At 36.1% G+C, this 18,245-nt stretch overlaps 1 protein-coding gene and 1 pseudogene across 1 annotated transcript; both read right to left on the reverse strand.

Moving 5' to 3' along the window:
* Positions 1-3,492: 3,492 nt before the first annotated feature.
* LOC148958761 (uncharacterized) lies at positions 3,493-13,782 on the reverse strand (annotated as a pseudogene).
* LOC135686715 (uncharacterized) lies at positions 11,282-12,639 on the reverse strand. The gene is made up of 2 exons (XM_089111326.1): positions 12,416-12,639; positions 11,282-12,284 (listed from the first exon to the last, which is right to left on the reverse strand). Exons 1-2 carry the CDS (start codon positions 12,497-12,499, stop codon positions 11,583-11,585), a joined length of 786 nt encoding a protein of 261 aa, XP_088967452.1. The 5' UTR covers positions 12,500-12,639; the 3' UTR covers positions 11,282-11,582.
* Positions 13,783-18,245: the final 4,463 nt, after the last annotated feature.

The raw sequence follows: 18,245 nt of genomic DNA on the forward strand, positions 1-18,245 counted from the left end.
TCCAACTTCAATAAAAAAAGGGGTGCTCCTTGCTAATCAAAAACATTTGGAGGACAAATGTTCATAACATGTGTTCATAAAGCAGTTGTCAGGTAGCGCGGGTGTTTGTTGTGAGTCGTGATTGAACTTAAATGGCCAACTCTTAAAATTCTCTCTCTTTTTCATCGGAAACTTGTGGATAGCAGCAAGAGAAAAACTATTGAACCAAAAAGAATAGTTTTTTGTATGCCTACTGGAAGTTGTCTTTGCCTGAATTCTAGATCTATGTGTTTTTGCTTATACTGAATTGATAGGGCGGCCTAGATATCATTGGTGATTGATCGTTCTCTCTTTAAGTCTACTTTGGCAAGAAGCTTTTGATGAATTTGTTGAGTAAATTATTCAATACACTAGTTATGTAGGGATTTTACTAAAAACATTATTGATGTTTTGATGAAGGTTGTATTCTACCCGTTGGGCAGGCAAAATATTTGTCAACAAAGTATTTTGTTCTTTCCCCCTTTGACTGCATTACCCACGTGTTACATTAAAACTTCTGTTGCATGTTCCACAAGGATTTTGTAATGCCAAGCCTAACATAATGCTAGCACCCAACATGCATGTTTATACATTTTGAATTTTGTAAAAATCAAGCCTAACATCATGCTAGCACCCAACATGCATGTTTATACATTTTGAATTTTGTAAAAATCAAGCCTAACATAATTCTAGCACCCAACATGCATGTTTATACATTTTGGATTTTGTAAAAATCAAGCCTAACATAATGCTAGCACCCAACATGCATGTTTATACATTTTGGATTTTGTAAAAATCAAGCCTAACATCATGCTAGCACCCAACATGCATGTTTATACATTTTGAATTTTGTAAAAATCAAGCCTAACATAATGCTAGCACCCAACACGCATGTTAATACATTTTGAATTTTGTAAAAATCAAGCCTAACATAATTCTAGCACCCAACATGCATGTTTATACATTTTGGATTTTGTAAAAATCAAGCCTAACATAATGCTAGCACCCAACATGCATGTTAATACATTTTGGATTTTGTAAAAATCAAGCCTAACATAATTCTAGCACCCAACATGCATGTTTATACATTTTGGATTTTGTAAAAATCAAGCCTAACATCATGCTAGCACCCAACATGCATGTTTATACATTTTGAATTTTGTAAAAATCAAGCCTAACATAATGCTAGCACCCAACACGCATGTTAATACATTTTGAATTTTGTAAAAATCAAGCCTAACATAATGCTAGCACCCAACATGCATGTTTATACATTTTGAATTTTGTAAAAATCAAGCCTAACATAATGCTAGCACCCAACATGCATGTTTATACATTTTGGATTTTGTAAAAATCAAGCCTAACATAATGCTAGCACCCAACATGCATGTTAATACATTTTGGATTTTGTAAAAATCAAGCCTAACATAATGCTAGCACCCAACATACATGTTTATACATTTTGAATTTTGTAAAAATCAAGCCTAACATAATGCTAGCACCCAACATGCATGTTTATACATTTTGGATTTTGTAAAAATCAAGCCTAACATAATGCTAGCACCCAACATGCATGTTTATACATTTTGAATTTTGTAAAAATCAAGCCTAACATAATGCTAGCACCCAACATGCATGTTTATACATTTTGAATTTTGTAAAAATCAAGCCTAACATAATTCTAGCACCCAACATGCATGTTTATACATTTTGAATTTTGTAAAAATCAAGCCTAACATAATGCTAGCACCCAACACGCATGTTAATACATTTTGAATTTTGTAAAAATCAAGCCTAACATAATTCTAGCACCCAACATGCATGTTTATACATTTTGGATTTTGTAAAAATCAAGCCTAACATAATGCTAGCACCCAACATGCATGTTTATACATTTTGAATTTTGTAAAAATCAAGCCTAACATAATGCTAGCACCCAACATACATGTTTATACATTTTGAATTTTGTAAAAATCAAGCCTAACATAATGCTAGCACCCAACATGCATGTTTATACATTTTGGATTTTGTAAAAATCAAGCCTAACATAATGCTAGCACCCAACATGCATGTTTATACATTTTGGATTTTGTAAAAATCAAGCCTAACATAATGCTAGCACCCAACATACATGTTTATACATTTTGAATTTTGTAAAAATCAAGCCTAACATAATGCTAGCACCCAACATGCATGTTTATACATTTTGGATTTTGTAAAAATCAAGCCTAACATAATGCTAGCACCCAACATGCATGTTTATACATTTTGAATTTTGTAAAAATCAAGCCTAACATAATGCTAGCACCCAACATGCATGTTTATACATTTTGGATTTTGTAAAAATCAAGCCTAACATAATGCTAGCACCCAACATGCATGTTTATACATTTTGAATTTTGTAAAAATCAAGCCTAACATAATGCTAGCACCCAACATACATGTTTATACATTTTGAATTTTGTAAAAATCAAGCCTAACATAATGCTAGCACCCAACATACATGTTTATACATTTTGAATTTTGTAAAAATCAAGCCTAACATAATGCTAGCACCCAACATGCATGTTTATACATTTTGAATTTTGTAAAAATCAAGCCTAACATAATGCTAGCACCCAACATACATGTTTATACATTTTGAATTTTGTAAAAATCAAGCCTAACATAATTCTAGCACCCAACATACATGTTTATACATTTTGAATTTTGTAAAAATCAAGCCTAACATAATGCTAGCACCCAACATACATGTTTATACATTTTGAATTTTGTAAAAATCAAGCCTAACATAATGCTAGCACCCAACATGCATGTTTATACATTTTGAATTTTGTAAAAATCAAGCCTAACATAATGCTAGCACCCAACATACATGTTTATACATTTTGAATTTTGTAAAAATCAAGCCTAACATAATGCTAGCACCCAACATACATGTTTATACATTTTGAATTTTGTAAAAATCAAGCCTAACATAATGCTAGCACCCAACATGCATGTTTATACATTTTGAATTTTGTAAAAATCAAGCCTAACATAATGCTAGCACCCAACATACATGTTTATACATTTTGAATTTTGTAAAAATCAAGCCTAACATAATGCTAGCACCCAACATGCATGTTTATACATTTTGAATTTTGTAAAAATCAAGCCTAACATAATGCTAGCACCCAACATGCATGTTTATACATTTTGAATTTTGTAAAAATCAAGCCTAACATAATGCTAGCACCCAACATACATGTTTATACATTTTGAATTTTGTAAAAATCAAGCCTAACATAATGCTAGCACCCAACATGCATGTTTATACATTTTGGATTTTGTAAAAATCAAGCCTAACATAATGCTAGCACCCAACATGCATGTTTATACATTTTGAATTTTGTAAAAATCAAGCCTAACATAATGCTAGCACCCAACACGCATGTTTATACATTTTGGATTTTGTAAAAATCAAGCCTAACATAATGCTAGCAGTATTTAAAAATTGAGGTCAAGAAAGAAATTTTATTGTGTTTCAAATAAAATTTTGTTTTAGAAATAACCCAATTTCTGTGTATTTTAGCATTGCCTATGGGATAATGATGGTCAAAACTTTTTGAAAGACCATTTTTTGAATAGTTCTTTTTAGATGCAACTATCTTTTTCTTCGTTTAGTTCCAATCAGACAAGCTGAAGAATGTTTCCTTACAGCAGTTTGTAAAGCAATTTGTGTTTAATTTCTTTTATCACTGATTATATTTCTTTTCCTCAAAAAGGCTTCGCCATCTCGTTCCCAATGAGCTACGTGATGCTGGAAAAGAACCAATTAGCGTCAAAGCAGATGGCACTTGTATGTTTCGCTCCATTTCCGTTGAGATTTATGGTAACAAGGATAGCTGGTGCTTTACTAAGCTTCAAGCCTTGAAATATGGCACTTTGCAGTTTGATGATGTGATCAGGAGGGTAAGTGAATTTTTTTGAGTCTGGGTTATATCAAGTAGAATCTCCCTTGTTTCATTTAAAGACTTTCAAGATTTCGTACAAAAATCAGAATACCCTTTTATTAGAATAATTATTTTTATTAAAAATTAGAATATCCTTTAGAGCCATTAAATTATTGCTGCTTAAAATAGATTTATATTGCCATAAGGACATTTACTAAAGTAACTATTATTTTTAGATAGCAATATATGTTCAAGATAGATAGGATTAGATCAGATTAGCTAGCTTGATTGTTGAATCAAACTGCCAAAAGAATATAATAACACTATCTATTAAAGATAAAAACACTACGAAAGTAACCGTATCTTCATATAGCTTCTCCCGTTGTTTGTGAGGCTATTTTACTGTGCGATTGATTGTTTGCGCAATTTAAAATACTGTGAGTATTCGTTTAAGAGATCACCATATTAGCAAGTAGCCCGTAGCATTTGTGATAGTTCATGTATGATCTAAAGTTGCAGAGAATCGATCAAGGTTGTGGCAGTCTGTGTCATCAAATCACTGATTCAGCGACCTTTAATGAATGTAGTCAATTGAGAGATCCCGTGGAGAGGCTTAAAGCCTGTGCTTTGGCTGAGATTGTCAAATCTGTGGACTTTTATCGCTTTGGAAGTAAGTGTTGAATTCTAACATAGATGTGATGTTCAGGGTCAACTGTATATACCAATCTCTTTTTATAATTGTAAATCTACATAAATTTACTCTTATGGTCGTTTAAGTGCTTAAGCTAATCGTTATGAAGTAAGAAAAAAAAGAACTTTGTAACGGTTGCAAAGGACAATGTAAGCTACTCGATTGCCAGTGAATTTGCCTCCACAATAAAAAACTTTTTTAGGGCTACCAATGATACTTAGAAATGGCGTCTTTCACGCAGTGAATTGACATAATTTTAATTTTTCTACAGCCTTGTTGCATTAAATGCTCATATCTGGGGCGATGAAAGCAAATATTAATTGCTTTTCAAAGCGAGAGGTTTTGGAGCAAAAGATATTGCAAGATGACGCAGAAATGGATGTTGCCATTATGTGGGTTCCTACTGTACCCAATGGTAACTTCAACCATGTTGTTCCTTTGATTGAACCATTGCGCAATACTTCGTTGCCTGGAGACTCTGACAACTGTGACATAACGTGTAACGGGGTTGCAGTGTGTGCGCGTTTCTTCGGACATGCCACTGAAGCACGTTTCATATCGTGTCACTACTGTCTTCGCCGTTACCACGAGTACTGCATAGGTGAACGCTTTGTGCTAGGTGAGAAATGGAACTGTTCTTGCCACATTAACATCGACACTCTTACAAGGTAAGTCTGATGTAGCTAGAGGCTCTGACACTTTCTTTTTACTTTTTACTCTTAAGTATATTCGTCAGCTTTTCAATTCGCCTCGTCATTCTGGTTTCATCAGTCCAATCATGCTGTTTGTTCTAACGGCCCTTTAAATTTGACTCGTTGATATCTCTCACCCATTAGTTTGCTTTGCTAATTTGTTCACTCTTTTGTCGTTTTCTTCCTGGAAGCTGTATCAAAAATGCTGATTTTTCATTTTCGTAACCGATAGTACTTCCATGAGATGGTACCTTCGTTTAAAGATGCTTGAGTAAGGTCCATTTCTGTAATTGTTTGCACTCGAGTGTGCTTTTCTTGTTATAGATTATGCACATAGATTATAGATTATATGACAAGAACAGTAGTAACGCTATTTGTGTAATGACTGAATTAATTAAGACAACTGGTATACAGCTGAGCACTGTCTTAAACTCTAGCTGTACTGATGAGCCTTGATATTAGGCGAAACCAGTTCCTTACCAATTATTATTATAACTTCCGTGTAAAGGGAAAGCATGCAAGCTAGTGCCTGCGAAAGGTTAGCAGTAGCGTTTAGCTGTGGTGCATGATATATGAGCTTTTATAATTATAATTTTTGTCAGTCTTCCAATGCTCAACGATAAAGAACAGGCTAAGAAACTTCTCCTCGCACGTTCAAAGGATATTGAGGTATCTTTTAATTCACTTATCTGTTAAATTCATCCAAACGTTAGCAGAAAATTTGCATTGCTATGTAATTGATGGCCATCAGTGCTGGAAAAATATAGCTGTGATAGTTTAAGAAAAAAACAAATATCTTGAATATTCTAGAAGGTAACCTACTTCGCCTTCGAATTTCATAGATTTCCTGTACCTAATTGAATCTATCGTTAATGTAGCTAAAAATGTACAAAGTGATATTGCCAGGAGAGTTTTGAGGCTGCTGCTCACTGAGCGCATTTTTAAGTTTAGAATTTTAAAACATTGCATTTACTTTTTTCTATCTGAAGAAATTTTCGGCAAACATCTCAAAGAAGTTGATTTTCTCGCCTCGCATCTTTATGTTCAAAGCCAACAGCAGCGAACTACTTCGTGAAATGCGCAATTTCACGTGGCTAATGGACTCTTCTGCGGTATGTTTTTTACTTTCATGGTCATTCTTGTAATTAAATACTGTTTTTATCAACCCACTATACTTATATAATTTTGATATTCACAAAGCTTTGATAGTACTCTCTCACATACCACATTTCAGTCAATCGCTTCTTATCTGCCGAACTTAAATCCATTCAAAAGCTTTGATTTTGTGTTAACATGTGCTGCAAAAATACTATAACATTTATAGGAGCAGATATTCATTGAATTTGTTAATCGTGTCGGAAATCAAATCAAGCAGTTCAAAGGGTTGGATTTATCACGAAGAATGGACTTACTGTTTCCAGAGGTAACTCTTCCTGCCATTGCTGCCATATAGAGATAGCTAAATCCCAGGTTTATCTTCAGATATTACTAATACTGTAGTTCCATCTCTACCTAACAACAATCAAGTGTAAATATCTCCTAACATAGCTTTCTCTTCATTGAAAATTTTTTTAAAAGCTAGTGGGTATTTTTATTTGGGATGAAGAGTATAAACACATACCTTTTCAAAGTATTAATAAAATCTTATCTTTTTTAGATCATAGCCTATCTCATACATCGTATCGACGACATATCAATTACACATGCACGCGAGCTTATACACCAAAGAGTATAAAGCCGTTTCTGCTTAAACTCAAATTATGTTTTCTAAATTTCTTCGCAAAAAATATATAGAATAATTAAATTAAATGCATTATGCGTTCATACACGATCTTAAGCAACCAATTATTAACTTTTCGTTCAATTAACATCAAAATCCCCTGCAGCATTGATTCCCAAAGTATATCTGACAATTGGCTACTAAGATGAAAAAATGTCCACTTTTTGCATTCAGTAGCCAATGTATCCATCGCATGTATAAAAGTTGTTGGAACCACATGAAATCAAGATTTTTATAAAACAATGATATTTATAGCATATATGTTGTGTTTTAATGCAATTTCCGTTAAAGTTTTGTCGAGGTTTTAGTATATCTGACGATTGGCTACTAAGATGAAAAAATGTCCATTTTTTGCGTTCAGTAGCCAATGTATCCATCGCATGTATAAAAGTTGTTGGAGCCACATGAAATCACGATTTTTATAAAACAATGATTTTTATAGCATGTATGTTGTGTTTTAATGCACTTTGATTGGCATAGCTACCATAGGAAAAGTGATATTTATAGTTTCGTAGAGTCACGATTCAAGACGGGCATAAGTAGCGCCCTCTTTGCTAGGTTAATGCGATACTCTTGATGATGGGGCTTCATACAACGATCAAAAAATATAAAAACGGCTGGCCTTACAAGAAGTAGCTAAGCAATCTTCTTCGTGCAATTGTACCTAATGTGCAATAGCTGAATATGAAAAGGTGGGAGGAGCATTGAAAAGCAGATTTTTTGCAATCATAGAAAAAACAACGTAAATTGTTCCGTAATGCAACAATATGTTAAATGTGAACGTTATGGTATGTCTCTGGCAAAAGAGACGAAAAAAGGCTGATTTTTTCATTGTTTTTTGCATTTTATATGTTTAATGGCCCTAATTCCACCTTTAAAATGTGTCAAAAGATTGCATCAAGTAATCCTTCATAAAAGTGACGGGAAAGTTCAAATCGAAATGAGACTTCGTATAATTATTGTTTATACTATCGGAAAACAAAATTTAGAAGTTTCATTATAAAATCAAAAAACAATTCTGAGAAATGACACTATGATTTTGCTGCAGCCCTATTTCCACCCACCCGTAGACAATTATTTTTTGGAAAAAACCGATGTATTTTTTAAAATGAATGATAAAGCAGCAAGAATCTTGCGTGAAAATGTTATTTTGGCTACTATTAACAACCCTGAGTATTTTTTACCGTGTATAAATAGCTTTTCTGGCAAAAAAATCAGAAAATCTTAACCATCCCGAAACGTGATCGGAGCTCAGAAGACTCCAGCTTCATATACAATTTATGACTCAAGAAGTTTTTTCAAAATTTTCTTTTAAAGGTAGATAACGGCACTTTTTTAAAGTTTTTTTAATGTGCAACAAACATGATCTTTGTGCAATTTCGCTATTTTTTCCGTGATTTGAGTCATTTTTGCCTACTATGATTCTAACATATATTGCACAGTGTACTGCCCTAAATCCACATTTCCAAAGTTATATTTGGATTATTTCTGTTAAGACTTTTTGGGAAAAGAATTTTTGTTCTTACCAGCAAGTCCATAAAATAAGAGTCTTAACAGAATTGGCCGCTTCCAGTAAATCAAGATCTTTCGATGGGCAGTGGCAAACTACACAAAGGTTGCTTTAGGGCACCTTCACCGATCTGAAGATAGGTAGATAGGTAGATAGGTAGATAGGTAGATAGGTAGATAGGTAGATAGGTAGATAGGTAGATAGGTAGATAGGTAGATAGGTAGATAGGTAGATAGATAGATAGATAGATAGATAGATAGATAGAACGCATATCTGCGGACATTGTACCCACGTGACTTTACTCAAGACAACTAAATTACAATAGATCCATGCTAATTCAAGTAAAGTTTTGAATCAGATAGCTAGGGCTTCCGTGATTAAGTCCAAAGCTCTCAAAAATAGGTCAATTCCATAATTGTCTGAATGCGCATAAGGGTCAATCTGAGTTTTTAGCTGTTCCAACATATCATCTGGGAGGTTAGGCTCTGCATCTGATACTTTCACTGATGAAAGTCCATCATCACTGGGAGGTGGAGCTTGTGGGTCATATCCATACCATTCTACATGTCTGGTGACAATTAAAAAATGTCAGAAATACCTACATTTTCATGGTTACGAATGTCTAGGAATCCATTTACCCAGATTCGAAAGGGTGACCAGTTGCGAGCTGTGCGCATTGGATGATTGTTCCATGATGAAACAAAACTGCCAAGAGCTAGATTTATTCTTGCAAGGAAAGCGAAATGGAGGATAAATTTATGAATTTCATCACCCATGTTCAGGAACCCTGACTCTTCCATTGCCTGGAAGGTATAGTAGTACAAATGGCACACCATACAAAAAACATCACGCCATAAACGTTCAATAGACCTCTTTCACGGTGGAAATTGAAATGAGGCTAAGTCTGCAAGAAGAACTCCACTTTTCGGCATGGCGTCAACATCAACAGATCACAGCCACTGTTGTGTTTATCAATGTTTTTCCGATGCTAGATACGACCCAGAGAGACATACTTTTCGTTTCATACTTTTCCAAAAGACAAGGAAGCCAAGTCAGTCTGGATAAACAAGATAAGGCGTGATCCTGGATGTCATTTTAAGGTTTGTTTTCATTGGCGCCTAATATGATACTTTCCCGCAGCTATTATCTCCTTTCATGAATTCCTACTTTCTTTGAATGGAACAATTTTTCAGAGCCAACAAACAGAAGACCACCTTTAGTCAGGGGAAATTTGAATGGGTAATTGATGTTTTATTTTTAGCTATTCAGGCTTAATGCAACAATTTTTTTTAATATCATTCAGTAATTGGTATCCAGTCTTTTGGGTTATAAAATGCAGGTATTGTTTTGAAATCAAATCATATTTTATATACCAGCATAGGTGGATTTGGGGTAAAACCTGCAGCCTGGTTAAATAAGAAGTTAAAGGCTGAATTTTTAACTGGGCTCTGATCTAATGAGAGCTGATTCAGCTTGAACATCGGAATAGGTTCTTATTTGCAAATAACTAAAAAATTGTACAAGAAATACTCTACCAGTCTATATTTATGCAAGAAGAATGAAAAACATGGAAACTTTTATTCATTATGTAAAATATATTTAAATACTTGATCCAAGTGTTGAAGCAAATGTTGATTATTTTCAATTAAACTCTGAATGAAAACAATGATTTATTTTTTGTATGTAACGTAAATAATTTCAAAAGAATCATCACATTTTAATGTTATTTTTTTAGGAATTGTGATAACCATGCAAAAGAGGATGGTGTACAGCCAGTACTATCAGTCCCGTTAACAATTTACATGATTACCACCTTGGCAATGATGTGATACCTTTAGAAGAGAAGCTAAGAAAGGCAGAAGAACACATATCAAAGCTAGAGGCTACTATAAGTCATCTGGAAACATACAAGTTTGGAACATCAAGTCTAAAGTCAAGCCCAAATGAAATAAAATTTTACTCTGGTCTTGAAAACTATGATATGTTGAAAGGCACCTTTGAAGCACTCCAGCCAACTGCTGAGAAAATGGTTTTCTGGTCCCAGTATCAGAGAAACAAAGGGTGTGTTAAGAAGTGCAAGGATCTTTCTGTTCACTTGTTTTCTAAAAGGTGGGTTAATGGCAACTGACATTTCTTTTAGGGCAAAAATATCAGCATCAACAACCAGCAGAATGTAGAAAGGGCAATTAGAAGAATTACAGAAAACCATATATTTGACAGAATTATACTTTAAACATGGCAGGGACAGTTAATCAATTATGGACAGTTTCCTGCTTGTTATCAAACTTTAAAGGACCTTTGTTTTAATACTTTTAACAAAAGGCATGAACAGTTACTTTTTAAATCTTGTTCTTGATGATAGCAGACGAAAAGTAAGTAAAATAAAATATGTCCACTCTGTCTTTCATACTTTGGAAAAATTCTTTATCAAACTTTATCCTTTCCAAGTGCATATCTCATTACAATATACCATAAAGTCACACCATTTTGCACCAGCAATCCCCATTTGACCTTGTATCTGGTGAAAGTACATATTATTGGTCTTTAGCGTATAGCCTTGATTCTTGAGCTGTAAATATGGCAATTCAATGTAAGAATTGGCCTGAGGGCATTTAATTTCCAGAAGTCCAAATTTTTCAGCCGAAATCATTTTGCTGTCAAATACTTGTCGATCAGGGGAGCATGAAAGATAAGGTGCAGTAGGATTGATAACAATGCCTACACTATAAACATTATTACTAGTCAATTAAACATAAGCTTTTGAGGCCTCATTTTCATGCTTGAGACCATAGAGCATGGCAGCAGTGGTCACACATCTTCCACTAGGAAAATTCTCTGCTAGTTTGTGAAAGTCTTTTTTCGGGCAACAAATCTGTTTGAAACTTTTTGACGTTGTTAGCCTGTATTTTCGTAGCCGCTTCCAATCTTCAGACAATGACTGATCTCGAGTCATTTCTTAATATTTGACACTTAGTTCTTCAGATACAGCAAGCCCTTCAAAACATTCAATTTCAGCTGCTGACAATGCTGTTGCAAACTTTCTGGTTATGTCTGGCAGTTGAAATGGTGGGCACTGAAGCACTTCTTTGTTTGGAATCAAGTTTACAGAATTCACTACTTGATTCTGATTTGCCAGCGTAGATCCTTTGTAAACTGATCCATAAGCTGAATCAATTTCAACTTGATTTGAAAAGCTAACTGGTAGTATCTTGAAAATTTGCAGCTGATTCTCGAATTTGAAAAGATTTGCTCTTAAGTCAGCAGAAAAACTTGAAGCTGTTTCACATAATCCTTGTCTAAAGGGATTATATATCTTTGGCTTCACACACTCGACTGGTTTTCTTTTTTTCCCTGAAATTGCAATATCCGATAGATTTCTTTTCCTGGCTGACAACTTTGCACTTTTTTCAAGTGGGCTCTGCACCATTGAGGACTTAACTGGTTGAGGAAATATACCATTAGTTCTGGATGGAACATGCCATTGCTGTGAGACTGAAGTACATGTAACAATTGGTGGTACAAGTTTGTAACCAGCAGTCTTGAAATGAGCAAGTGTATACAGCAATGCAACAATGTGGTTACAAATCCCCTTGCCAGCAACACAAGAACACTGTCTGAAAACTAGCTGGGTAGTTGCTGAACAACTTGAAAGCACGACCTACAAGGGAAAATTAAGTCTAGCTAATCAGTCTATCTTATCTGTTATAATCGTGAACAGCAAAACACATTTGACACTTCAATCCAGCAGCCTTTTACAAAATAATATGCTAGTTTTGATAATTATCTTACCTTTAGTTGATGTGGACTCTCGTTCTTTTTCATTGACCGGTAACAAGTACCTCGAATTATGCATTCGCTGCCATCCTTCCTCATAAACTCAAGATGCTCCCAATCAATGAAACCCCCAATGTAGAAATTCCACCCCTTCCTTTCGTGACTTTTTGGCAACTTAGGATCATTTCGGCAGAAAGCTTCTGCTCAGCCAAAAGTCACATCTGGAACATCAGATAATAGTTTTGTCCAAGGCCTTTGCGATCGGCTCAGTTCTATTTCTGCCATCAGTAAAAGAGAGAATCTTGCGGCTTTAGCCTCGTTTTCGTATCTTAATGGCTGCCGCGTGAAAGTGGTCTATTTGTTGGTTGTGCACTGACGACCTCTGTTTGCCCCTCGAAACTCCTCCATCATTGCTCAGATACCAACATTTTCACCGCCTGTATCAGTTCTTCCTCTAGATGGCCATCCAAAATTATGAACAGCTCGTTCAAACAACTTGCTTACAGTTTCACTTCTGTTGTTGGTGGAACAAGCCAAGTAAACAATACATCTGGAAAACCCATCTATGGCTCCATGAATAACAAACCCCCATGTGACTAAACTAAGGTGGCCATCTGCATGCCATAGACTATCCGGCCCCTCAACTGAATATTGCCGCCAAAATACAATAACAGATCATCTCAGTCTACTACTTCTTGGATCCATGCGAATAATACTTGCCCTGATTCTCCGTCGTTGTACCCTCAGACCAAGAGAATTCAAATGCCGACTTATGATCAAACAGCCAACAAGTGTGCCATGCTGTTGCATAAATTGAGCAACCCTTGTGTCTAGGTCTTCATCTGATATATGTGAGTATCCCGAAATACCTTGTAAACCTAGCTCAACTACCCTTCTTCTGATAGTCCAACGGAAACCAGTAGCATCTCAGCAATTTGTGTCTATGTGAACCCTAAACTTCGGAACTGTAATAGTACTTCTTCACTGATCTCAAATTTCGGCCTGCCAGCTTTTCCACTTCGAACCAGTGGTGGTACATCCAATGAATAAATTGCAACACTTGAGCAAGGATCAGAAGATAAAGGTGCATTCCTCCAGCCAGCTGACAACAATCGAAAATTTCTCAAAAGTGCCATTAAAATATGCCCAGACTCACTTTCTCCTGGTACTAATGAGATCACTTGTTGCAAAACACTGACTGCATCTTCTAAGCACAAGCCTGCTACCTCTTGCAACTGCTGGTTAGTAGCACACTCTGCATCATCTCGTTGAGAGATTGAAAGATGCCTTCCCAATCTTGTACAGCCATTGCAAAAAATGTCATTTCGCGCCAAAATTGTGAAGAATGGCATCTTGGGATTTGTTGACATTGATTTATTTTTTTCACATTGATTTATTTTGTTCACATTGAATTGTTCATATTCTTGAATTGCAGATGCTCATTCACCTCCTTGACTTTGATTTACACTCTTGACGCTTAATATGTTCTTGAACTTGGTTCAATTTCTTGGTTTTGTTGAATAAAAATTTTTCTTTAATTTTGCACCATTCGGCCTACCATAGAAAGACTTTTGAAAGAAAGAAAGATGTCTTTTAACAGCTTCTGACCAAGGCATTCCTCTTTCAAAACAGTGAGCTCTGCAGTTAGGTTGAAATTTTACGAAATTTTATGGCTTGAAATTTTTTCTCCCAACAATTGATCCAATTCTTCCGCTAATTCTTCATTGATTTCATCCCAAGGTGGTATCAAAACTGTAAATGGTTTAACTTTCTCCAAAATGCTTCTCTAGTTTTCCTTACAATCTATAATTATTTGGTAAAGAACAGAAAACGTTACTTTCGCCTAATACCCCTCAAGGGAGAAACTGTTTTCGTCAAATTTTCTTGGAATTAATCTTCTTCGGTGATGTTGCTGAAATTCCTCTTCTTGATCAATTCCAAACTGTTTCGCAATTGCTACAGCAGCTTCAATTTATTTTTTCACATCATCTTCGTTTCTTATTTTCTCTAAAGCCTTTATCGTGGAAGACACTTAACCGATGGAATCTAGTAAATTCAGACCCTCCTCCTGAGGTTGCACAACCAGTACCTTGCAAGTACGCATTACAAATAGCATGGTTGCCAAGCTGAATATAAAATTAAATGTCTTAAACACTATCAATAGACTCTGACCTAGCAATCCAACAAGTATGATATATAAATTGTATCTTTAATGCCACTACCATCTTGTCTTGTTCCTTCTCAAGTGCTTCCGATCGTTTTGTGCTGCTTGTAAAAACATGTACAACGTTTCTAGAATGTCAAACATAGATGAAACAAATTTGCTGGCTTTGGAGCTTCTTCCTACAAATGTATTCAACCTGTGAGCCTGACATGGTTTATATAGGACTTCCTTTTTTGGCAAAAGATCTTTTCCTATTTTGCCACTTAAGCCTTCAAGCATACGTAGGCACAGCAAGCGCTCAACAGGTTTGTCATTGATTACATATATCACAATAATGGACAACTGATCCTTATTGCTAGAGTCTGGGGTAGTGTCAGCCATTACTGGAAATGATGGTGCTTCATCTAGCTCATGAATTATCTAATGTTGTACTGCATCAACCAACATCTTTATTAACTTACTTTGGGTACTTTTGCCCATTAAGATAACAGGTATGGTCGCAATGTTGTGTGATTCTGCCAGTATTCTAAAATGCTACAATGTTGGCTGATTAACTGCGCAATCTCGTAGAAGTTGCTGGTCTCATCAGCATCTCCACGAAAGGCAAGATCCTGTACAGCCAAGGTGCGGACAACATCACAAAGAATCAACATCATTTTGGTGTTTAACCTTCCATCTTGTGCTTCCTCAATAATTTCTTGCCTGGGATTAGAATCCAAAAGATTATCAATGTTTTGATTTGGGTTCATGTATCTTGCGAAATCACGTAATGCCTTTTTGTGACTTAGGCTTTCTGCATTAGCTTGCCTTTTTCCCTATACCAAAACTCTTCATTTTGTGCCATTGCCTAGCTCCGTTAATGGTCGATGATGCTTCTGCAGATGGTCTCGTAGCACCTTTCGGAAACAATCAACACACATAGCAATAAGCTGTGTCAATTTCTCCTCCATTCCCGTTCTTGTCAAACGCTTATGAAATGGTGCCTCCTTCATTAAAACAAAGGAGTTTGAAATGGAAAGGTTCACCAAAAACCAAAGGATGTAAGTCCATCAAGGGCGAGATTTCCTGGCACAGCAATGAGCAGTTCTCATCTGGTCTGCTCTGTCCACTGCAGCCATGTTCTCATTATAAATTCGAATGGGAAGCGGGCATGATATCTCCTTGAGCCATCCTTCTGCTTTCTTTTTACCGAAGTTTTTGGTGAATTTGGATTTGTGTTTGAAGAGGGCAGACTTACAGGCTTTCTCCCCTTCTTTTCCTGCCAAACCGTTGCAGTTATTCAATTTTTTTGCCATGTTTTGGCCTCCCCTTGTTGTAGCCCTTAGGCCCAACTTTCTTCCCCTCGTCATGTGCATCTGGTTTGGCAGTGACTTTGCAAAACTTTTCACTGTGCCGCATCTATAGATCCCATTTGCGAGAAGATTTTCGTGCAGGACGACACTATTGAAGTAGTTGTCGACGAAAACATGGTGATTTTTGCCAAAAATGTGGGTTGTCAAACGTTCGACAACCTTTCTTCCAAGTTCTTTCTCTCTGCCATGATTTCCTCCGGGCTTGCCAACATAAACTTGAAACTTGCGAACATAGCCATTTTTACTGTCTGCTCTCTCCCAAATTTTTATGCCATTTTTGGTTGGTTTTGATTGCATGCATTGCCTGAAAGATAATGTCCCACGAAACTTTGTCATGGCTTCCTCAACAGCATTTTCTCGGTTTGGGTTGTAGGCTTCCAGACATTGTTTGTTGACAATCTCCAAAAGTGACCTAATCAAGTGGAGCTTGTCCCTGGTTGCTTCTTGCTTATCATAGCCAGTGCGATCGTGTGCATGAATCTACTGGGATAGTTTTTCAAACCTACTCGTCATGATTTCAACATTTGCAAAATTGTCATAAAATTTGTCCTGGCTCCAGTAAATTTTAATTTCTGGCAGGTCAACCAAGGACATGAAAATCCCTAGGCCAACAAAGCAGTGCATTTCTTCGGGTGTTGTTGGGGTCCATCGCTCATCTACCTTGTGTCGCTCAATCTGCAACTGCAAGGCATAAAGGTTTGTTTGTTCTGCCAAAATTTCGAATATTTCATCAGAAAACATTTTCCCAAAAAAGTCTTGTTCTTTGGCTTCACTATCTAAAATGAACAAAAAAATGAGCACCGACATCTTCTGCAATTTCTTGGATGTAAACATCGCGAAGCTTCTTTGTCCATCCCTCGGCTGAAACATTCTCATCTGACGTTTCCTTGCTTTCCCCAGAGCTGGAATATTCATCAATAGAAAGATCACTTTCCTCTGCCCTTCTCTTTAAATTCTCGAAATTGATTTCTTCTGGCAAAAACCCAAAAAAAATCATTTTCTTTGTCGCTACTCGAACTAAAATTATCACATGGAACCATTTTGCATTGGAAGATAAACAAATTAAACCTCTGAACATTTAACCATCGTTTTCCTACCCAATCATTTCACACCATTTGAATCTACATTGTTCAAGCTAAATATCATATTGTCTAAATAACAAATTAGAGAAAGAAATGACTGCTTTTAGCCAATCAGAACTCATGTTGTCGCATGACAACAGTCTGGATATGGAACGTCAAAGAATTTGTTGCCATGCGGCAACATTCGGGATACAAAGCATGAAAAGAAATGTTGTCGCACTGCAACAATTGGAGTGTATGAATTGAATCGCTTGTTTCTGTGTGGGAAACTCCTGATTTTAACAGTTTATGGGCCCAGGAGTTTTGATAAATTCCAGTAAATGTTTGCCATGAAGCTGACTTTCGACGATATTAATTCAGTGCGAATTATGGATGCGAAACCGATGGAGTTTTTGTCACAGCACATTGATAAGCTCAATGGAACGAATTTTCACTTATTGAAGTTCAAAATGCAAATGTTTCTCGAAGATAAGGATGTTTCAGTTATAGTTTCTGGCTAAGAAGTAGAACTTGCAGGGGAAGGGGCCACGGAAGCTTCTGTGCAGAAATTTTGAAAGCATTTGAGGAGAGCACTGGCAACCATTTCTTTATCGAAAAGTGACAGTCAGTTATATTTGGTTTGATCAACGAAGACAGCAGGCGAAGCATGGTCAAATCACTAATCACTATGACTATGAAGTCACTACAAAAATCAGTATAAAGTCAAATCACTGGCTAACAAGTTTTTTTACGAAAGAGGTATTTTACTGCAACAATGTCAGAAAATGATGGAATACATAAGCAAAATGAGAAGTTTGGCAGAGCAAATGGCTTCAGTGGGAGCGCAAGTCTCTGAAGAGGATCAAGTGGCGACTCTTTCATGCAGTTTGCCAGATTCCTACAATAACCTTATTGTTGCACTTGAATCACGGGCAGATCAACTCACCCTAGTATTCATTATTGCCAGATTGCTACATGAAGAAAGAAAATGTTCTGAAGTTTCATCTGACCTTGGAATTGCGATGGAAAAGGCACTTGTTACCACAAAGGAGATGTCTAGAGTTGCTGGAAACCAAGTGAAATCCACCAACAAGAAAGGAAAATGCTACAACTGTGGTTTAAAAGGGCATGGAGCAAGAGACTGCAAGAAATCTAAGAAGTCAAGCAAAAGGCAGAGACAGCAAGCTTATGTTACCGAAATGGAAGCTACGCATGCTCTCTTTTTGGCAACACCCAGTACAGATAAGAAAGAACCTTATACCTGGATT

Source organism: Rhopilema esculentum, chromosome 11, assembly GCF_057945365.1.
Source record: "Rhopilema esculentum isolate cy_ngs chromosome 11, ASM5794536v1, whole genome shotgun sequence".
NCBI classification, from domain to species: domain Eukaryota; kingdom Metazoa; phylum Cnidaria; class Scyphozoa; order Rhizostomeae; family Rhizostomatidae; genus Rhopilema; species Rhopilema esculentum.

Bases quoted from the DNA above. Each gene is read 5' to 3' on its own strand.
- LOC135686715 (XM_089111326.1), bottom strand. From the start codon at position 12,499: ATGAGGAAGGATGGCAGCGAATGCATAATTCGAGGTACTTGTTACCGG. The intron at 12,285-12,415 runs GTAAGATAATTA...TTTCCCTTGTAG, and splicing joins AGAGTCCACATCAACTAAAG to GTCGTGCTTTCAAGTTGTTC.